Source organism: Phaethon lepturus, unplaced genomic scaffold, assembly GCF_000687285.1.
Source record: "Phaethon lepturus isolate BGI_N335 unplaced genomic scaffold, ASM68728v1 scaffold14255, whole genome shotgun sequence".
Lineage (NCBI taxonomy): Eukaryota > Metazoa > Chordata > Aves > Phaethontiformes > Phaethontidae > Phaethon > Phaethon lepturus.
Genome location: NW_010542769.1, coordinates 71,188 through 89,476, shown reverse-complemented (window position 1 = coordinate 89,476; position 18,289 = coordinate 71,188). Strand labels below are relative to the sequence as shown.

Below are 18,289 nucleotides of genomic sequence, written 5' to 3'. Positions count from 1 at the left end.
CACCCCTCGCCCCATGTTTAGTCTAAGTAAATTTAAATTTTATAAGCCCAAAACTAACCCAGCAGAACATTCTATGACCAAGCCCGGCTGTGCCTGCACTGAGAACAACTTGGTGTTCAAGAAGCCGTCTTACCACAGCGGTCTCCAGCGCCCTGTGCCGGGGCAGTTACTATTTTTGATACAAACCAGATCTGGTAACTCCACTCCCGCTTTTTCTCTGGCTGCAGGATGTTCTCAAGGCTTTCTACCAATTACTAGTGACTTGTTCTTTTTGCAGCAGTTTTGAGAGGAATGGGTCTTAAATGAGAAACTTCCAAGAACCGACTCAGGGAGGGGAGAAACAACCTCTGCAAGCTGGGTCAGAGCTGAAATTTTAAGCAGTAAAGTCACTCCAATCCAGGGAAGGTTCGTAGTGCTCGAGTCAGCTCGAGAGCTGCTGTCGGGTTTGCTAACGCTGCCCAGGGCAGAGGAAGGCACGCTCGGGACGGGGCCATGCGGCGCGGTTCTTCTCAACCCGACGGGCCAGCTGTAGAAAACAAGGCACGCCGGGCGGGCTTTCCGTAGTAAAGGAAAGTTTACTTCAGTAAGTAAAGTTTTCCAGGTAAAGGCAATGGCATCCATATTTAACAGCTCTTAAAGAGATACACATTTAATTGCATGATATAAGGGGTGCTTTATATTTAAGAGAAAACATTTCAAGTGTTTTAGTTCTACCTGTTTGGAATCCAGACCTTCTCCCTAGAAGATATTCCAGTTGACAAAAGGGCCTTGTTCAGATATCTGGGATCAACTGAATACATTTATTTAAAAGCAATTTTAAATATTAAAAAAGTAGAAATTAACACATACAGTACTCAAAAACTGTCACATTAAATACATGTGAATAGACATGTGTACTGATGTTTTACCTTAACATTCAATGAGAAGTCAAGATTTTAACTAGTGGCATGACCAGATCCGATTTCTGTACACGTTGATGTACTATGTAATAAAAAAATAAATAGCAACTGTTGTTCAAACAGTAAATAAGACATCATCTGCAGAGCATACCTCCCCCTCTGGGGGCACCTTCCCCTGCCCCTCCCCCCAACCCCGTATCAGCTCATTTTCCATAAAGATTTAGACTTTCCAAATACTATGTCATATACAAAATTGCAGACAGTGGCTCATTGAGTTCAGATATAATACTGTACTTAAACTCAATCAATATCATACATTTTCAGATTTCTTATGACCCACAATAAGCCAGAATAAACAGAGCTATTGTTCCCCAATGGAACTCATTTAATTTTATAAAATGCATATGTATACTATTTTAAAGAGCGTAGAAAAGAATAGACATTTGACTCTACATAATTTTACATGCCTAGGTTTTCTTTATATGATTTGCTTTTATCAGTTTATTTCAAGATCACTTAAAAATACAATTGACCGCAAAAGTGAATAGGTTTTGTTCTTTAATGCAACTTAAAACATTGTAGTAATGGATAAAATGGAATGCTAAATAAATGCTAAACCTGACTTCCTTTCCATAAAAAAAAACAGAATAAAGTCTGAAATACTGGAGCTAGTAATACTGAAGATTTGATGCCAGCAGGCTCGTTCACTCATTGCGTAATTATTTTTTTTTTAATAAACTTGTGTTGTAAATGCTAAAACCATTAACAGTTGATAAAAGTTTTGCATTTTTTTCCATCTGGGGTTTGGACTGATATTTGTTTCTATATTAACCACAAACAGAATTAAATATTCACTGACTACAGTCTTACAAAACTGAATTAAAAATGAAGGCCCTCAGAAAGTCTGAGATGTGCTTTTATGAAATGAAAATCTTTCCATGCAGCCAAGACAATCTGCTTGAAACAGCAGCACTAGGTACTGAAGCCAAAATAACACTTAAAGCAAGTAATACAAAAATACATATGAAAGTCATGGAACCTGCTACAGACAAACTATGGGGAAAACACAACTGCATTATGTTTCAAAAGTTAAAAAATAATGTTGAAAGTGACACAGGAACGGAAAGTTTCCAGTAATACATTTAAGTGTTTTCTGGCAATGCAACTTTATACCAACTTTCAAGAAACTTCAGGTCAAATGCAGTCTTCCAAAGACTTTCTTGGAAATTAGCTTTCTAACAGTATGTCTCTTACTTGGTGCTCTGAATTAAGACTATCACAGTTACAGTTTAGTGTACTCTGCTAAAACCAGCCTGATACTTGTGATTTGAGTTCTATCATTAACAGCCTGATCAAATGCATGAGAGGTCATCTTAACTTCCACTTTTTAGAGCACGTAAAAATAATTTAAATTTATCCTTATATCACCACTGAAGAAATTTTATTTTAGGTAACTAACTTTTATCAAGGTTGAAGACAGCGGAAAAAAACCCCCACAAAATCATTTTTCAAAGAGCCAATTTAGCTTTGAACAAATACTGTTGCAAGCTCACATTAATCTGAATAGCAATTAAGTTAGAATGTTCTTTTCTTCAAATGTAGCTATATGACTACAGTACTACTTTTGTACAAAGGCAGGTTTCAAGTAAGCGTCTAAATGCATGCATAATGTCAACAGTTAACATTGTCTAGAAGTCCTTGGTTACTAAGAATTCAGTGAAAGAAACCAGCAAATTTCACATCTCTCTACTAAAGAACAATATGACTAATTTTCATTAAAATAAGTTTTCGAATGAAATAAATTTGTAATTTTTTATAGTGAGGTAATGTCACAGGGGAACTGCAATCACAGTTTGGCATAGGTCCACATAATATAAACATGAAATGCTGTATGCACGCCATAAAACAGTACTGTTATCTGTAAAGTCAGTGAATATTTGTCTTCGTAATTACACTTAACTGAGCACTATATTAAATAAATACCGAAGTGGGTTTCATAGCTGTAAACTGCATACACTTATAAACTGCAGACTGATTTGTAAATTGTCCAAAACCATTCACTCATTCTAACTTTCTGCTAATTGTATATCGAGAATACCGAGTTATTAGGAACAGTCATTTCTGTACAGTTACATGGTTGACGGAGACCACCTATGTTTGGAAAGCTGGCAGTTCATACGTATTTTTAACAGCATAGACAGAGATGTAAGTGCTAGATGCCGAGGATGGCTTCAACGAACCCAATAAGGCGTGCCAGGTTCCAAGGCTACCATAATACTGGCAAAGGCAGAATAACACAGTATATTTACAATACATAAAATTCAACCTCATGAGGTGAAACTTAAATGAATTCTTAATTTGTAACAGCAGCTATATATACAGTTGTGCACAGGATTACAGGGAGGCAGCAGCGTTCGCTTTTGCTAAAAAGCCCGTCTTGCATGAAGAATGTGCAATGCTCAAGTTTAGGATCTTTTGTTTGTTTTTACTAGTCTGACAAAATGTGCACAAAGGACACTGGAAAGACCCCTTTCCTCTCTGGCTGTCCTTCGATGTGGCCAATCTGCAACACAGGAGGAAAATGTCCATAAATACATATGTGTGTACAGATAAGAGTTCGCAGAATGCATTTACTTCATTCAAAAGCAGCAGAACTGCAGGGATCCTACAGAGCATTTGCAAGTTCTTGGACAGATTAAAGCAGACCTTAGTTAACATTTGAATTTGTGTAACGGAACAAAAACAACCCCATATAAACATATTATAAATAAGACAAATTAAGCCAACTAAATCTAAAGAGAACAGAACAACTACAATTGGATACGGAAACCTAGAAGAGCTACATAGACCACAGAATTTCAAGAATCTCACCAAAACAGAAGCCTTATTTCCTTTTGTCTGATATATCTTGCTGGTGCAAGTTAGTCTATGTCTTTCAAACCCATTCCTCTTAGTTAACTAAATCCTAAACATTGCATTTGAGCGAGGTGTCTGCTACAGTTGTGAAGTTACTTACGATAATCTGCATGCTTCACTTACAAGCGATAAGGCCCCGCTATTTTCTCACCGAATTAGTATGATTCCTAATGATTTACGTGCATACTAGTGCTTAGTACGAATCACACTATCGTCTGATTAAGTGTCCTTCATGTATAACTTCTTACACGTTTTCATAATAATCTTTTATAAAGAAGTAGCCAAGCAACTTCTAAAAAAACAAATAATAATGGCACCTTCTACGTGAACTTTACATGTTTAAAATGCGTAATTGTAAACAACTGGAGCAGCAGTCTTGACTGAGCCCATAACCCTCTTCTCATCCTGCTCCAGTGCTGCTCACCACTTTCAGAATAATAGCGTACCTCCTTCCTCTTCCACAAGCTAACAAAATGAGAAGGGGAAACATGCAGGGCTGGCCATTTCCTCTCGTAGAGCCAAATTTTTGAAGCATATGAGTCAAGAGCCCTCATTTCCCTTCTCAGAAACACTCAGACTGGAGCACTTCATGGAACTTGTCCGGCATGTACCCAGGGATCTTAAAAAGCCACTTCACAAAACAGAATCAGCAACTAATGCAACTATAATCAGGGGCTGAATGACATGGGTAATACACCAGCTTTTCACTGGACATGGCTCTTTTCATACCATCTTTTCCGTAGAAAATCTTCCACACTTAAATGATGAGTGAGAAGAAACCATGTAGCTAGAACCAATACAGCAAAGGTTGCACCACACTTAGATTAGGAAATCATAGGCAGCTTTGCAATAAGCATTTGTTTTAATCAAAACAAAATCTGTCTCATTTTCCCCAGTAACAATTCTTCAGTAGGGAAGGAGGATGTGGCAGGGCTTAGGAGGCAAGAAGGGAGGGCTGGAGCCTTCAAGTGGGGCTGAGAAAAACCTGACATGGGCACTCAAGAACCAAAAGAACGATATGCAGTCCAGAGTAGGGGGGAGTATGTTACAAACCAGTGGCGAGGGAGGGAAGAAGAGAAAGAAAATGTTAACTATCTCTCATTTAAGGAGGAAAAGGAGGAAAACCATCAGCTCACAGCACTAATTACAAATAGCTTTTCAGACTTCCAGCAACCCCTGTAGGTATAACTTAAAATTTCAGGTGAACTGAAGAAAATTGCGTATCTCATTTTTCATGAAGACTGTAAGCATGCTAAATGGAGTAAAAATCACCACCTCTTCATTTAATGAAAGGCTAGCATACATTACAAAGAGTGACGTATGCAAATACATGTTATGAGCCAGACCTAGTCAGGATGGTTCTAGCAGAATCCCAGGACGAGACAGACCCTACCAGAGAAAGGAGGACTTCTCTAATACGAGTTTAAGGGCTGGATGTTAGCTCAGGCAAAACAACTCCCCAGACCCAACAAAATAAAAAAACATCACCCACAAACCAAAATAACAACCCCCCCCACCTTGTAAATAGAGGCTTTCCTTTAGGAGTTATTAAAAAGTTATGTGGAACTGTAACAGGAAAAGATACATACCCACCACTCTTGGTCCTCTTCACCGGTCACAATAATTACTTCTCCTTCAACAAACGTGAGCTCATCATCATTATCTGCCTGACAGTCATAAATGGTCTTCACTCGCCTAACCTTGTTTTTCCCCTAAAAATAGAGTCAAGTTTTAGATGAAGGACACGAGGAACAGCAAAAACATATATAAGGTATGCATTTTGCCCTTTAGTTAGGTTTTATTTTACAAGAAGGTGAAGACTAGCAAATTGCTTTCCCTGTAATCGGGGACATAAAATCTAAAAACTCTGCTTCAACAAGGACCTTTAAACAAACAAAAAAAAAATTAGCTACACAGGTGTAGGTTTTCCTTTTCTTAAGATTCAGAACTCCCAAGAGACTTTAACATGTAGTGCACAGCTTAAGTAACCTACGCTTCCTCCAGTAAAGAAAGTTTAAATAACATCTTTACATTGTTCCAGTCCACAAACACCCTCTTTTCTCCTTCAATACATATTTCATTAAAAAAACCACCATGAACAGAAAGTTAAATCCAGTCTCCCTCTGCATGTTACAAGAGAGGTAAGGGCTGAGGAAGATGCTGCATTGAAATCCCAGTATTCCTTACAGTTTTGGCTTTGGATCTAGTGCAAAAATACAGTCTATCCTTGGATTTCAGAACTGCTTATAGGACTGGAAATTATTTTTTGAATGATTTTTCATCCAGTATGTTAGCAATTTCTTATGAAGAGAATCTTAATTTCAGATGGCAATACTATTTTGTGATGATAATTCACAATAGATACTCTCACAGCTCTACCATTCTGAGTCCAAGTATTTTCTAGGTCATACTTTGCTGCATGCTGCTAACTCATATGAAAAAGCCTGAGCCACGGACACCTTCCTGAACATATGTTTCTCACGGCAGGGAAAAATGCTTTAAATTATTTTCCAATAGAGTAAGGAAGCAACATTCACAGGAAAACACTCCTGCTACTTTATATTCCTTTATTTTCATACCCACACTTCTTCAAAAACTACAGTTCCTTCTTTGAACAGAAGTAGTCAGATAATAAGAATGCAAAAAAACCAAGAGCAGCACAAGGAGATGAGAAGCAGAAGATCTATGACGGAGAATTCAGGAGGTTTAGAGGAATTTGAGCCAAAAGTAACATCACAGAGGAAATTTCCTAGGGAGCCTTCTCTTTGCTATTACCTACCCACTCGAAATACCTCCATGTTTTGGCAAGAAAAATTCCCTGCAGATCAACAGCAGAAGACACACAGCAAAGAGCACTCACACTAAACTCAAGGTACAGAAAAATAACAATTATAGAGGGATCTAAGAGACAAAGCAGTTCACACAACAAGATCAGACAAAAAAAAAACCAACCTCATACTCAAGACAAATGAACTGAAATACCTGAAGTTCCTATGAGATCAAAGGTTTTTTTACAGCACGGGTTTGCTGCAGTAAGAAGTTACTTCAAAGAACACTTTCTATCTTTTTTAAACAAATTCATATAATTTGAACAAAAATCTCAACTATCACAAGGGATTGGAATTAAATATTAATGGGTATTTGGGGCCAGTCCCACCTTTCAACTCCAGAGAACCTTTAGAAATTAAGAGCATTTCCAGTCAATCCTCCGTGATGAAGGGAAGCATCTACTTCTCCCAGATAAAAATTGTCTTATTCAATAAAGAGACTAAAGAAAGTTAAATTCCTCTAAACTTAGAGAACTGTATGCAACTCAGCTTGTAAGAACACATGAAAAATGATGGCAACTGATCCTGATTCCTTCAGATAAGTACCACAGATGGCATTGTAATATTCTACTCCTTTCACTTAGGAGAGCAGTAGAAAGCAGAATTCAAGCCTGAGGTGTATTTAATCTTGTGAAAAGTTTAAGAGAGGATGGATCTGAAGCAAGCATACATTTTCCAGAACACAGTTTGGGGCACTGGGTTGTAAAGAAATAGAAACAATTCCAGGACATGCAATTTGTGACTTTAAAACAAACGTCACACCCTCCCCACCACAGAATCACAGAATGGGAGGGGTTGGAAGGGATCTCTGAAGATCATCCGGTCCAACCCCCCTGCCAAGGCAGGATCACCTAGGGCAGGTTGCACAGGAATGCATCCAGTCGGGTTTGGAAGGTGTCCCAAGAAGGAGACTCCACAACCTCTCTCGGCAGGCAGCCTGTTCCAGTGCTCCGTCACCCTCACAGTAAAGAAGTTCTTCCTCACGTTGAGGTGGAACTTCCTGTGCTGCAGTTTCTGCCCATTGCCCCTCGTCCTGTCACTGGGCACTACTGAAAAGAGACTGGCTCCATCCTCCTGACAGCCACCCTGCAGATATTTATAGACATTGATAAGGTCCTCTCTCAGCCTTCTCTTCTCCAGACTAAACAGCCCCAGGTGTCTCAGCCTCTCCTCATAAGAGAGATGTTCCAGTCTCTTAATCATCCTCGTAGCCCTCCGCTGGACTCTCTCCAAAAGTTCCCTGTCTCTCCTGAACTGGGGAGCCCAGAACTGGACACAATACTCCAGATGAGGCCTCACCAGCACAGAGTAGAGGGGGAGGATAACCTCTCTCGACCTGCTGGTCACACTCTTCTTAATGCACCCCAGGAGACCATTGGCCCTCTTGGCCACCAGGGTACATTGCTGTACCATGGAGAACTTACTGTCTACCAGGACTCCAAGGTCCTTCTCCATGGAGCTGCTTTCCATCAGGGCAACCCCTAACCTGTACTGGTGCATGGGGTTGTTCCTTCCCAGGGGCAGAACTCTACGCTTGTCCTTGTTAAATTGCATGAGGTTCCCCTCCACCCAACTCTCCAGTCTGCCCAGATCCCATTGAATGGCAGCACAGCCTCCTGGTGTATCACCCACTCTTCCCAGCTTTGTATCAACAGCAAACGTGCTGAGAGTACATTCCAACCCTTCGTCTAGGTCACTGATGAAGATGTTGAACAAAATTCTTATATCCAATTCCTCTATCAACTTCTTATATTAGTACTTACTAAGAAGAGACTTTTATGCTTAAGACTTAATAATCAGCTGCTATGGTCATTAATAATCCCTCCATGCCTTTATTTACATTCAATATTAAAAAGAAGTATTTCGTCTCCTTTATAGAAAACACATACAAAAGAACACTCAAGTGCTTAGTGTGATTTTAGTGTGATTTCGGAAGCTCTCAGAGCAGGTTTCACTTCTCTAAAAATATCCTTTCAAGTCCTTATATATAAACGGCATTGGTATTTTTTACTTAATAATTCTGAACAATCGATTTTCTAAAACTTCCAATTAAAAAAAAAAAAACTGTGTCCATCTATTTAGTGGCAAAATAGTCACACTCAAGAGTGAAGTACCCACAAGTGCTAACAGCTGCTGTCACGGGTCATACTGTTGCGCTGTGATGTAGCATTTCACGTTTGTGCGGAGAGGATGAGAATGGAGACGATACATTTGAGAGGAATTCTTGCACATTATTACTTGAGCAAAAAAAGACTGCAGTGAACAAGAAGATTCACAAGTGTGCATGCAATGGTGTGTAGAAAGCTGGAAAGTAATTATCAGAGATACATCGTAATTTTGATCACTGCAAAAGAGTGGAACTATTTAATTTACTGCACATGTGAAAATGGCTGAATGCGGAGAACACTGAATTCTTCCTCAGAATTTTTCTGTATAAAGTAGGGTGAGAGTTTAAAAAAAACAACAACAAAACAAACAACTAACAACAGCTAATCTACTGTTTGCTTTCTTTCCTTCTTTAATAAAGTGACAAATAGCTGAGAATGTCCAGCGTCATTTGCCTCCTTATATTTAAAAGTATATAAGTAAGCAAATCATAGTTGCAGACACCTTTTGATCAGATCCCTGTAATGCTTTATTTAATCTCCCGAACACTCAGGAAGCCCAAGCAACAACCCTGTCATTCCCAGTTCAGATGGGAACTTGCAGACAAGTCCATGACAGGAGCCAAGTGAGCCAAAGTGATGGCTTCAGAGAAAGAGCGTTCTTCCTCAGACAAGCACAAGAAGGGAGAAACTCACCCTCTGCTTTCACAACAAGAACAGAAGTCTTACTTCCTTTTACATAAGTGCTTTGCACAGCCAATTTGACAAGCAAAACCACCTCCTTTTTGATGTATTCTTAATGATGAAAATCTTAAGAGAGCTCTGGAGTTTCACAAAATGATTTCAATATACATGATTTCAATATACATATGCATGAAGAATCAATCCTCTGTTGGACGGAAATTGCACTGGTTAGCAAGATGAACCGCAAGATGAATTGGGGGTTGAACAAGGAGACTTGGAATCTAGTTATAGTTCCAGCTCTGCTACTCCACACCATCCAGCAATGTCAGTATTGCCACTTCAGCAATGTATCTGAACCTTCATTAACCACTTAAGTACACTGGCATTAAATGCTCATGACAGGAACACTTCCTACTTTGTCACAGCTGACTTGTACTTTAAATTTTTTATCTGCTGACAATAGGTGCTAACATTCTTTCTTAAAGATTACAAAAATCAAATATATAAGTATTCTAGTAACCTAAGGCATGCAAAGCAGCGAGCAAAGACCAATTGATTCAGAAGTGACTGGCACAGATGAAAATGCCCGAGTTCCCTAATAAATCTAACTACACTGTCGCGCTCCCAGTACTAGTGCTTTATGTTACTAATATTTGTTTCAGCATGCCAGAGGCCTTGTAAACCCCCAGTGTTTGCTGAAGCTGCTTGGGAGCACAAAAAGAGGTCCTCATTCCCCATCCTAGCCCAGAAAGTTTTGGTGCATAGCTTTGCGTGCATAGCTCAAGGGTGGGTTTTTTTGCACAGATAGTCCTACAGTAACTTCAAAGCCTTCCGTGGATACTTTTGACTAGCTGGAATAATACCTACCATATTTATTTTCCTGGGAAGTGGTACAGGGGTTTCTGGCAGCGTATGTGTTATGTCATTAGACTCTTCAGATGCTTGCCTTTGGACGGTGTCTCTAGATTGTACGTTTGGAGAAAGATCTAAGGAGTGAGATTTTTGATTTGCCTCTGAGGGCTGAGGCTTCGGTGATGCTTCTCCACCTTGACTTTTAGCCAACAGCTCTCCTAGCTGAGGTTTTGGAGGAAGGTCCTTCATTTGCGGCTTTGGAGGTAAGTCTCCAAGTTGTGGTTTTGGTGGCAAGTCTCCTAGCTGAGGTTTTGGGGGTAGTTCTCCAGGCTTTGGGGGTAAGTCTCCCACTTGAGGTTTCTGAGTTAATTCCAGAGGCAGAGGCTTTGGGTGCAAGTCTCCAGGTTGTGGTTTCTGTGGTATATCGATGGACAGTGAGGGCTTCTGAAAGATTTCCGTGTGCTGATGGGATTTATCTATTGAAAGATGATGACTGGTTTCTATTTTTCTTAGTGCCACTAAAACAAAAGAGCATAAAAATGTTTTTTTTACAATTTCATTTTAATATTAAAGAACTCAGGCACATATCAAAACTGTAATTCTGTAGATGTCCACATGTTCACTGAGCCCCAATAACTGCCCATATGTCCTCCTAGTCCATGACAAATGGATAATACAACTTTACATAATCCTCTTTCACTGAGGTCTCATTTCATGGCTCCTCCTGGAGGCCAGGAATGCTTAATCCAACAGCTCCTAGGTGTCAATTTATAGATTAACTACTTGAAATGAAATAAAGTGATTGGTTTTTGGACCTAAAAGAAAAAATATTAACTATAAGAAAAGACATATTTTGCAAAATAACCAATCAACCCACTGGTGTGACTGCAATGAAAATTCTCTTTAATGACAATTATTGATGTATACAGTTGAACTCCATAAAAAAACACCCCAAATCTCAGGATTAGTACCTGTAAAATCTTAAAGAGAGTGAGTAAGCATGTATGTCTGTACAGTTTATAGAACAAACTGTATTGTAGACATCCAAACTAATTAAAAAATGAATTATTGTAAGTATTTACAATTTAGTAAAGATGGGAAGTTTTAAAATGTGTATTTTGCAGGTTTTATGGAAGGAAATTGAAAATAGCTTTTCAAATAGTTTTTTTCTCAGTGTTATGTATTGGTTCTACTTCTAAGTTCCCTAGGAAATCTACCTTAAAAACAGAACCGTAAGAACACAACAACAAAAAAAAAAACAAACCCCTAAGCCAAACAACACTATATTAAAACAGATGAAGTGTGACAGAAGAGAAAAAAGTTACTACCCATGATGAAAGCAACACATTTTGACTAGAAGGAATAATTTCCTATTGTATTCAGAATTGCTTTACTATCATATTCTACCAGCCAAACAGGTGGCCTGACGTTTTACTATGAAAGCAACAACACTTGCTTTGGATATCACCTACTGCAATAACCATAAATACAGCATGCAAGTGTTATTTATTAAAAAAAAGAAAATTTTGCATCATTTCCATGAAAGAAATTGTATAGCTACTATCAGATGCCTCATTTGAAACAACGTCTGTGTTGATACCTGTATATGGCTTTGTATCCTACACCTAGCAAATGTACAAGCACTGATCATCCACATTGGTTTGAGGCTTAAGTAAATGATACTGATAGTAGCCCTTATCAAAGTCCTTTGATTGAGCCCATCCTAAATTTCACCTATATCATTTTAAATCAAGGAAGTGTTGACATCCTTTGCAGCGGCACCCTAGTGTCTCTATCATTGGTGTCTCTATTACAGAATCATAGAACAGTTTGGGTTGGAAGGCACCTTTAAAGGTCATCTGGTCCAACCCCTCTGCAATGGGGCGGTGTTTATCTTTTAAAAGATGATACCATGTCATAATAATTGTAATTTAATAAAGTTGAAATTTCACATTTGCATTTTCTGTTAAAATGATCTGCACTCTCATTTTCAGTTATCTAGCTTCAGAAGTTTGGACAGGCATCATTTTCTGATCTTCAGGCTCTTTAGTGATCATCCACTCATATAGATGTAACGTATTTTTGATGGATTCTGTATCAGACAGAGCTACGAGGTACGTCTACTTTCAACTTTATAGTCAACTGCTGCAAGAACTCAAAAAACTAAATAAAACCTGCTGTATGAGTTTAAAGAAAGATTAGAAAAAATACTTCTAAAAAGAAGGGGCCATAAGGTGTTCACTGGGATGATGGTCTCAGCAAGTTTGTCAGCGATGTACAGTACCCGATTCTTTTGGAAGTAGTTATAAGGACAACAACCCTGATTGCCAAATCATCGCAAGGGATACAACTCACTTCAAGGGTATCAAGAAATTGGACTTACGGGTGTTAGGGAAAAAAAAAGAATTTACCAACAAGAGTGGTCAAAAATAGAAATGGAAACCCAGAGAAGTTATCTGTGGAGATACTCAAAATGTGACTGGCCATGGCTGTGTGCAACCTGCTCTCATGTCAAAAAGCTGGCCCTGCTCTGAGTGGTGGACTGGAGCAGCTGGCCTCTTGAGGTCTCTTCCAGCTTCAATCAGTTTAGGAATTTTTTTTTCTTTCCTCCATATGTTCCATAGGTCTAGCTATTTTTTTTTTGTTGTTTAATTAAAACCTTCCCAATCTTCCAAAATCCTTTCAGCTTTGCTAAGCTTTCATCGTTTGTGGCATTTTAGATATAAAACTTCTGCTGAAAAGATCCATATATTTAAAACAAGCATCTACTTTCACACACATTTAAAAGAGAACATTATGGGAATACCCACAAAAAGAACTCTTACCTTTTTGAGGTAGTTTGGGAAGAACTCTAGGGCCAAGTGCAGTCTTTGCAGTCCCAGTGCTAAATCAACAGATAGGAATTATTAGTGCTTATGACTGTTGTAAAATACACTTCTTTTCCTTTTTTCCCCCCTATACATTCATCATCTAAAAAAAAAATCCACATTTATTTTGCTACTTTTGCATAAGCAACTTGTCGTCCTGTCTGTGGGTCAATCCTGAAAATCAAAGTACTATTAAGAATGAATTGCTTTTGCAGAGAAGACGACATACAACCCCCCCAGCTTGCTGCCACCAGGCAGATTTAGTCTCCGGACGACAGTATGTGCAAAAATACATTCTGAAAATAGGTGAAGCTGAAACACCAGCTCAGTGGGCAGATCCTGAACTTTTAAGGAAGATTTGGTCTTTAAAATAACTATACTGAAGCGTTCAAAATATAATCTGTCTTTTATGTCAGTGGCTTGAAGTTTTCCGGGACTGAGCCTACGTCTTGTAGCCTACTGCATGAGTATGATACTGTATTACACACCAACCGCAGCTGCATGAGGAGACAAAGCCTCTGCTACTCCAAGGAAATACTGATGATTGTGGGAAAACAACATAGTTCACTCTGTCAACCCGTGTTACAGCTACTTATAGTGGTAAGCAACAACACAAGCAGGACAGTTGTGAGTAATTTAATTGCAGCATAAAAATCTGAGATAGTTGCATATTGCCAAAACTCTCCATCTATGCTTTCTTTTGTAGACAATTTTTTTCAGAATTAACATCAGGATGGCTCAAATTTGCAAACATGGCATGTGAGGGCAACACATATTACAGGTTTCAACAAAAAACCACCAATTTTCTTCCACCAAAACCACACCCGAGTCACTTTTATAGAAAAAGACTGTGGAAGAAAAGAAGAAAGCCAATTGATGTAAGGCATAAAAATCAAACAATAAATAATCAAATAAAAATCAGTATCACCTCAAAATAATTACTCAAAAACCAAGGAAAAAAAAAGTGAGGAAGTTGCCAATATGTTCAACAGAGCAGAGAGACTTCTGCATCAACAGCCTTGATGTTGAATACACCCTGGAATTACTTGTCTCTGAAGCTAACGTTTCAAAATGAGTAATGATGAAACACTTTCCTCTGAATTTCCTAGCTTTTTTAAAATAGTTAAAATGTATCATGACTCAAACCTGAAAGAACAGCCAAGCTCAATCTTGAGTCAATAAATAATTACCTTGGCCTTTATCTAATGCCACCAAGCACGAGTACCACACTTTTACCCTTGTCTTACAAGTATCAAGTATGGCACCAGTTCTTTGTGCTGTAGAACATCACCAGTTTTTCCCCTGAACGCCCAGTGCCACCTGGATGGATTCGGCAAACATGGCAAGTCAGCTGTGCTACCACCGACACGTCCACTGTCCGGGCAAGGCAGATCACTAGCTGAGGAGCGTCCAGAGACTCTGCCTACGCATCTTCTACTGCGATTTGTTTGACGTTACGCATCCATCTCCAGTCATGGCCTGCTCACGCACACTTGTGGTCACGCAAGGTCTCCATCGCGTTGCCCAAGGCACACGTGTATTCGAATTGCCATGCTCTGAACCTCAGGACTTTGGAATCACAGCACAGATAGAGGAGCACCAAACACTAAGTGACAGGAGTGTATGGCTATCCGTACTACTCCGGCTGTTGAAAAAAACACTTGTAATGGACTGACCTGAGGAACTAGGAGCTAAAAGCAGCTCGTGTTATTACAGACTGCGCGTCAGCACATAAGCTCGACAGACTGCAAAAGAGTTAAGCTGGAAGACTGAGATGAATTCTCTCTCTTACAGAGCTATCGTCGATGCCAGCCTGTACCTAGTGACACTTCTGCAGCTACGGGAACGAGACCTCACACTGAAGCAGATAAAATGAAATGCCGGGAGACATGAAAATAAAACTTTTGTCCTGCTGGACTGCAGTCGGAGGCAACATTCGCCAGCTCAGAGCGCGCTTCTGTAGGAGCGGTAGGTAGATTCTGGTACAAGTCGTTCTGTCCATCCTGCTCAAAGGATGAATTGTGCGTGGACAGTTATGGACGCAGCGTAGGCGGCTCAGTGAAGCCGAAGTATTTGTATGGTAGTAAGGCACGCAGAAAACTAATGAAGAAACATAGCTAGAGTTTTACTTCGTATGAAAGGCAATTTTTTTTCTAATTTGTAAATTACGTTTAGATAAATTTTCAGCTTTGCCTTCATTTACACAGATTTTACCTTGACTGCTGAGACATCCCCTCAAATTTGTTTGCAGCCTTAGTTGAAGGTGGGCCCAAATCATTACCTGAGGTGAAAAAAGCACAATTAAAAAAAACCCAAAAAAAATCATTAGGATAACTGAAATATAATCAGCAGAGGGTACAACTTAAAGCAAAGTACACATTCATCCAAGTAGCCTCTATACAACATGTCTAAAGATTTTAAAGATCATTCTTTATTAATAATTTTGTGACTGAAAAAGTGTCAGGGACCATAATAATTCAACTTGACCTTTCACGTAACACATTTTAAAACAACTCACTGGTAGCTCCCATCTGCTGGCAAGGAAAGATTGAACGACATTGCTGAGTTACTGCTGTAGGGTATTTGTTTGGGATATAGTGTTTCAATTTTCTCTGAAAGGAAGGAGATACTGCAAGCCAGTATCAGAAAAATTTATCGCAGATGTTTACATTTTGCATTAGGAGGAACATCTTTTTAAAACCACCATGAATTTGATTTTATTCACAAAACATCCAATTTCTAAGGATTGGTATTTTATGGTACATAAAAAATAGCCTTTGCTGATGCAATGACTAAGTCAGTATGTTACCATAACCTGAAAGTTAACTGTTGGTAAAGATCCTGGGTATACTCAATTGTGTCAAAAGGCCGCCAAATCCAAACCCAATTCCTTCGAAATCCTTCAGCAGAGGCTCCTCCTTCATTAACCATCACCATTGCCAAGGTACAGTCATACTAACTACTTTGTTTTAGTGCCTTTATCATTCCCCCTTCCCTTTTCAACTAAGATGTAAAGTGACATTTAATGATCCAAGGACACAAAATACTTCCCATGCAAAAGAATTACATATCTGCCTAGACACCATTCGCAGCGCATTGAAATCTAAATGAAACAGCAGAAAAGGCTTATGCTGAGCCTTGCTAAAAATACGTTTATATTTAAAAGTGGGGAAAAAAAAAAAAAAGAAAGGTAAGACAAACAGTAAGCTCTTCACATGTAGATCCTATGGATACAGCAAGGAAAAATATCTCCTGGTTGCTATGGAAATCCAAAATAATCTAAATGACATTTTTATAACATGTTTGAATCGTAACTTAATTTGCTTAGACATAAGCTAAGGATTGCTCTGCTTGAAACTTCAATTAATGCACGGATTAGAAAACAAATGCTGAAATTCAACATAGCAAGAAATGTAACAACACAGAAAGAAGCTTCTGAAAGGGAAAGCAGTGAACATCCGACAATATTCTTAAACCCAAAACACAAAGGCAGATACAAGAAAGTCCCTTTTTTATAAACACAAAACTTAACACTTGCTTAAAATCCAAATGGACTTTGTCATAAGTCTCATAAGAGATCTCAGCTAAGAAAAAGGAGAGAAGAGGCCCCTCGTCCACCCACTGAAGTTTAGTCTGCACGGCAGAGCAGAAAAAGAGACAGAATAAGCAATGTTCTCCTCTGGCCCTGCTTTGAGAAGCTATTCTACTGCTATACGGTCCTTCATCTTCAGCTCCACACCTGCACCTTTCCCAGATTCTCCTTTTCCTTCATCTGCTGTCTAGTATTTTTAAAGAAAAGTTAGCACTAGCTCAGCATCTGTTCCTATCACACTTCTCCTTCTACTAGTGTTACGTTATATGGTATGGTATTTTAGGTGCTGTTTTGGACCTAAATATTTGGCCTTTAAGAAATTTTTAAAGTCCAAGCTCTTCAAAATGTCTTTACTACAGGGCTCTCAGACTCCAAAACATCGGAAACATTTTTTCCATATCCCAGAAAAGTAGAGAATTTCAAAGATTGCCGTTATTTGCATTGCTTGAGAAAAAGACTTTGCCTTTCATTGGACTCCGTACTTCTCTTCATATTAAATCCTAGATTAAATCACCTATTCGACACGAGTACTCCATGATTTACCACATTTAACCCAATTTGCTGAAAAAAATGGTGCTTTTAGGCTTGCAATTTTTTTTAGGCTAGTAATTTTGTGTTTATATTAGAACAGAGAGAGGATACTCATCGTGTATGGATGACCCCGCTATGTGAGCACTGGATTCCAGCTCAAAAGTTTACAGATTTAAGGAAATCCTGCCACCGAGACCAAAATTACAGAGAACTACATGGGCCTGAGATTTATAGCTGCAGGGAGAAGTTGACTGCACAGAGCAACGTTTATTGAAAAGACGAAGAATGTGAGTAGTCTGGAAAATAGTTTCTGAAAATCTTCTGTCAGGAAGGTATCCCATTAGGGGGGGGAAAAAAAAAAAAAGCTTTTTTTGTGTAACTTCTGGAGGTAGAAGGATGCAGACCTACCAGTTTTTGTATATGTAGAGACAACATCACAAAACACACTAAGACAACACATCCCCGCCAGCTACGCGCGAGCACTTTCCGGGCGAGATCTGGCACGCAGCCCAAGGAAACAAGCTCTTCCGTCAGGAGAAGCGCACGGATTCCTCGAGGTCTGACTGCCCCAGGTCGAGACGCACCTGGAGCAGCGAGCCGGGCAGGGCAGCAGCGGGGCAGGACAGAAGCGGAGCAGAGGAGCAGATGAGGGGCTGGGTGAGGGCAGCCGGGGCAGGGGAGGGCGGCGGCAGCGGGAATTGAATCCGGCCCCAGGGGAGCACGGCATATTTTCAATTTTCTCAAGTGAGACTCAGATAGAGAAGCCTGGGAGCTAGAGCGACAGAAGACAGAACTGTCGATTTATCGGAGCTGACGACACATCAAGCTGCAATCATTGGAAAGCAAGCACCAGGTAAAAGAAACCAAAGATCATATATATCATCCATCATAAAGGTTTTCCCCTGCCCTTTTGTTTTGCGTTTCAAAACTCACCCCAAGGAATTGGGCCCTTATTCTGGGGTCCATGAGGTAGTGGGCTTGGTGGGTCAGAGAGGGTTCTTTTGTGTCCTGGGGG

The 18,289-nt window shown here is 39.5% G+C and overlaps 1 protein-coding gene across 1 annotated transcript in view; it reads right to left on the bottom strand.

Annotated features, from left to right (window-relative positions):
* Positions 1-779: 779 nt before the first annotated feature.
* The window catches only part of LOC104621619 (arf-GAP with SH3 domain, ANK repeat and PH domain-containing protein 1-like), a gene marked incomplete at its 5' end in the record, with an annotated part of 81,120 nt that continues 63,610 nt past the window's right edge, over positions 780-18,289 (bottom strand). Inside the window, 6 exon segments of the mRNA XM_010288150.1 lie at positions 780-3,462; positions 5,405-5,527; positions 10,300-10,802; positions 13,110-13,168; positions 15,366-15,432; positions 18,208-18,289. The exon segment at positions 18,208-18,289 is cut by the window's right edge and continues 27 nt beyond it. Coding sequence (XP_010286452.1) covers positions 3,388-3,462; positions 5,405-5,527; positions 10,300-10,802; positions 13,110-13,168; positions 15,366-15,432; positions 18,208-18,289 — 909 coding nt within the window.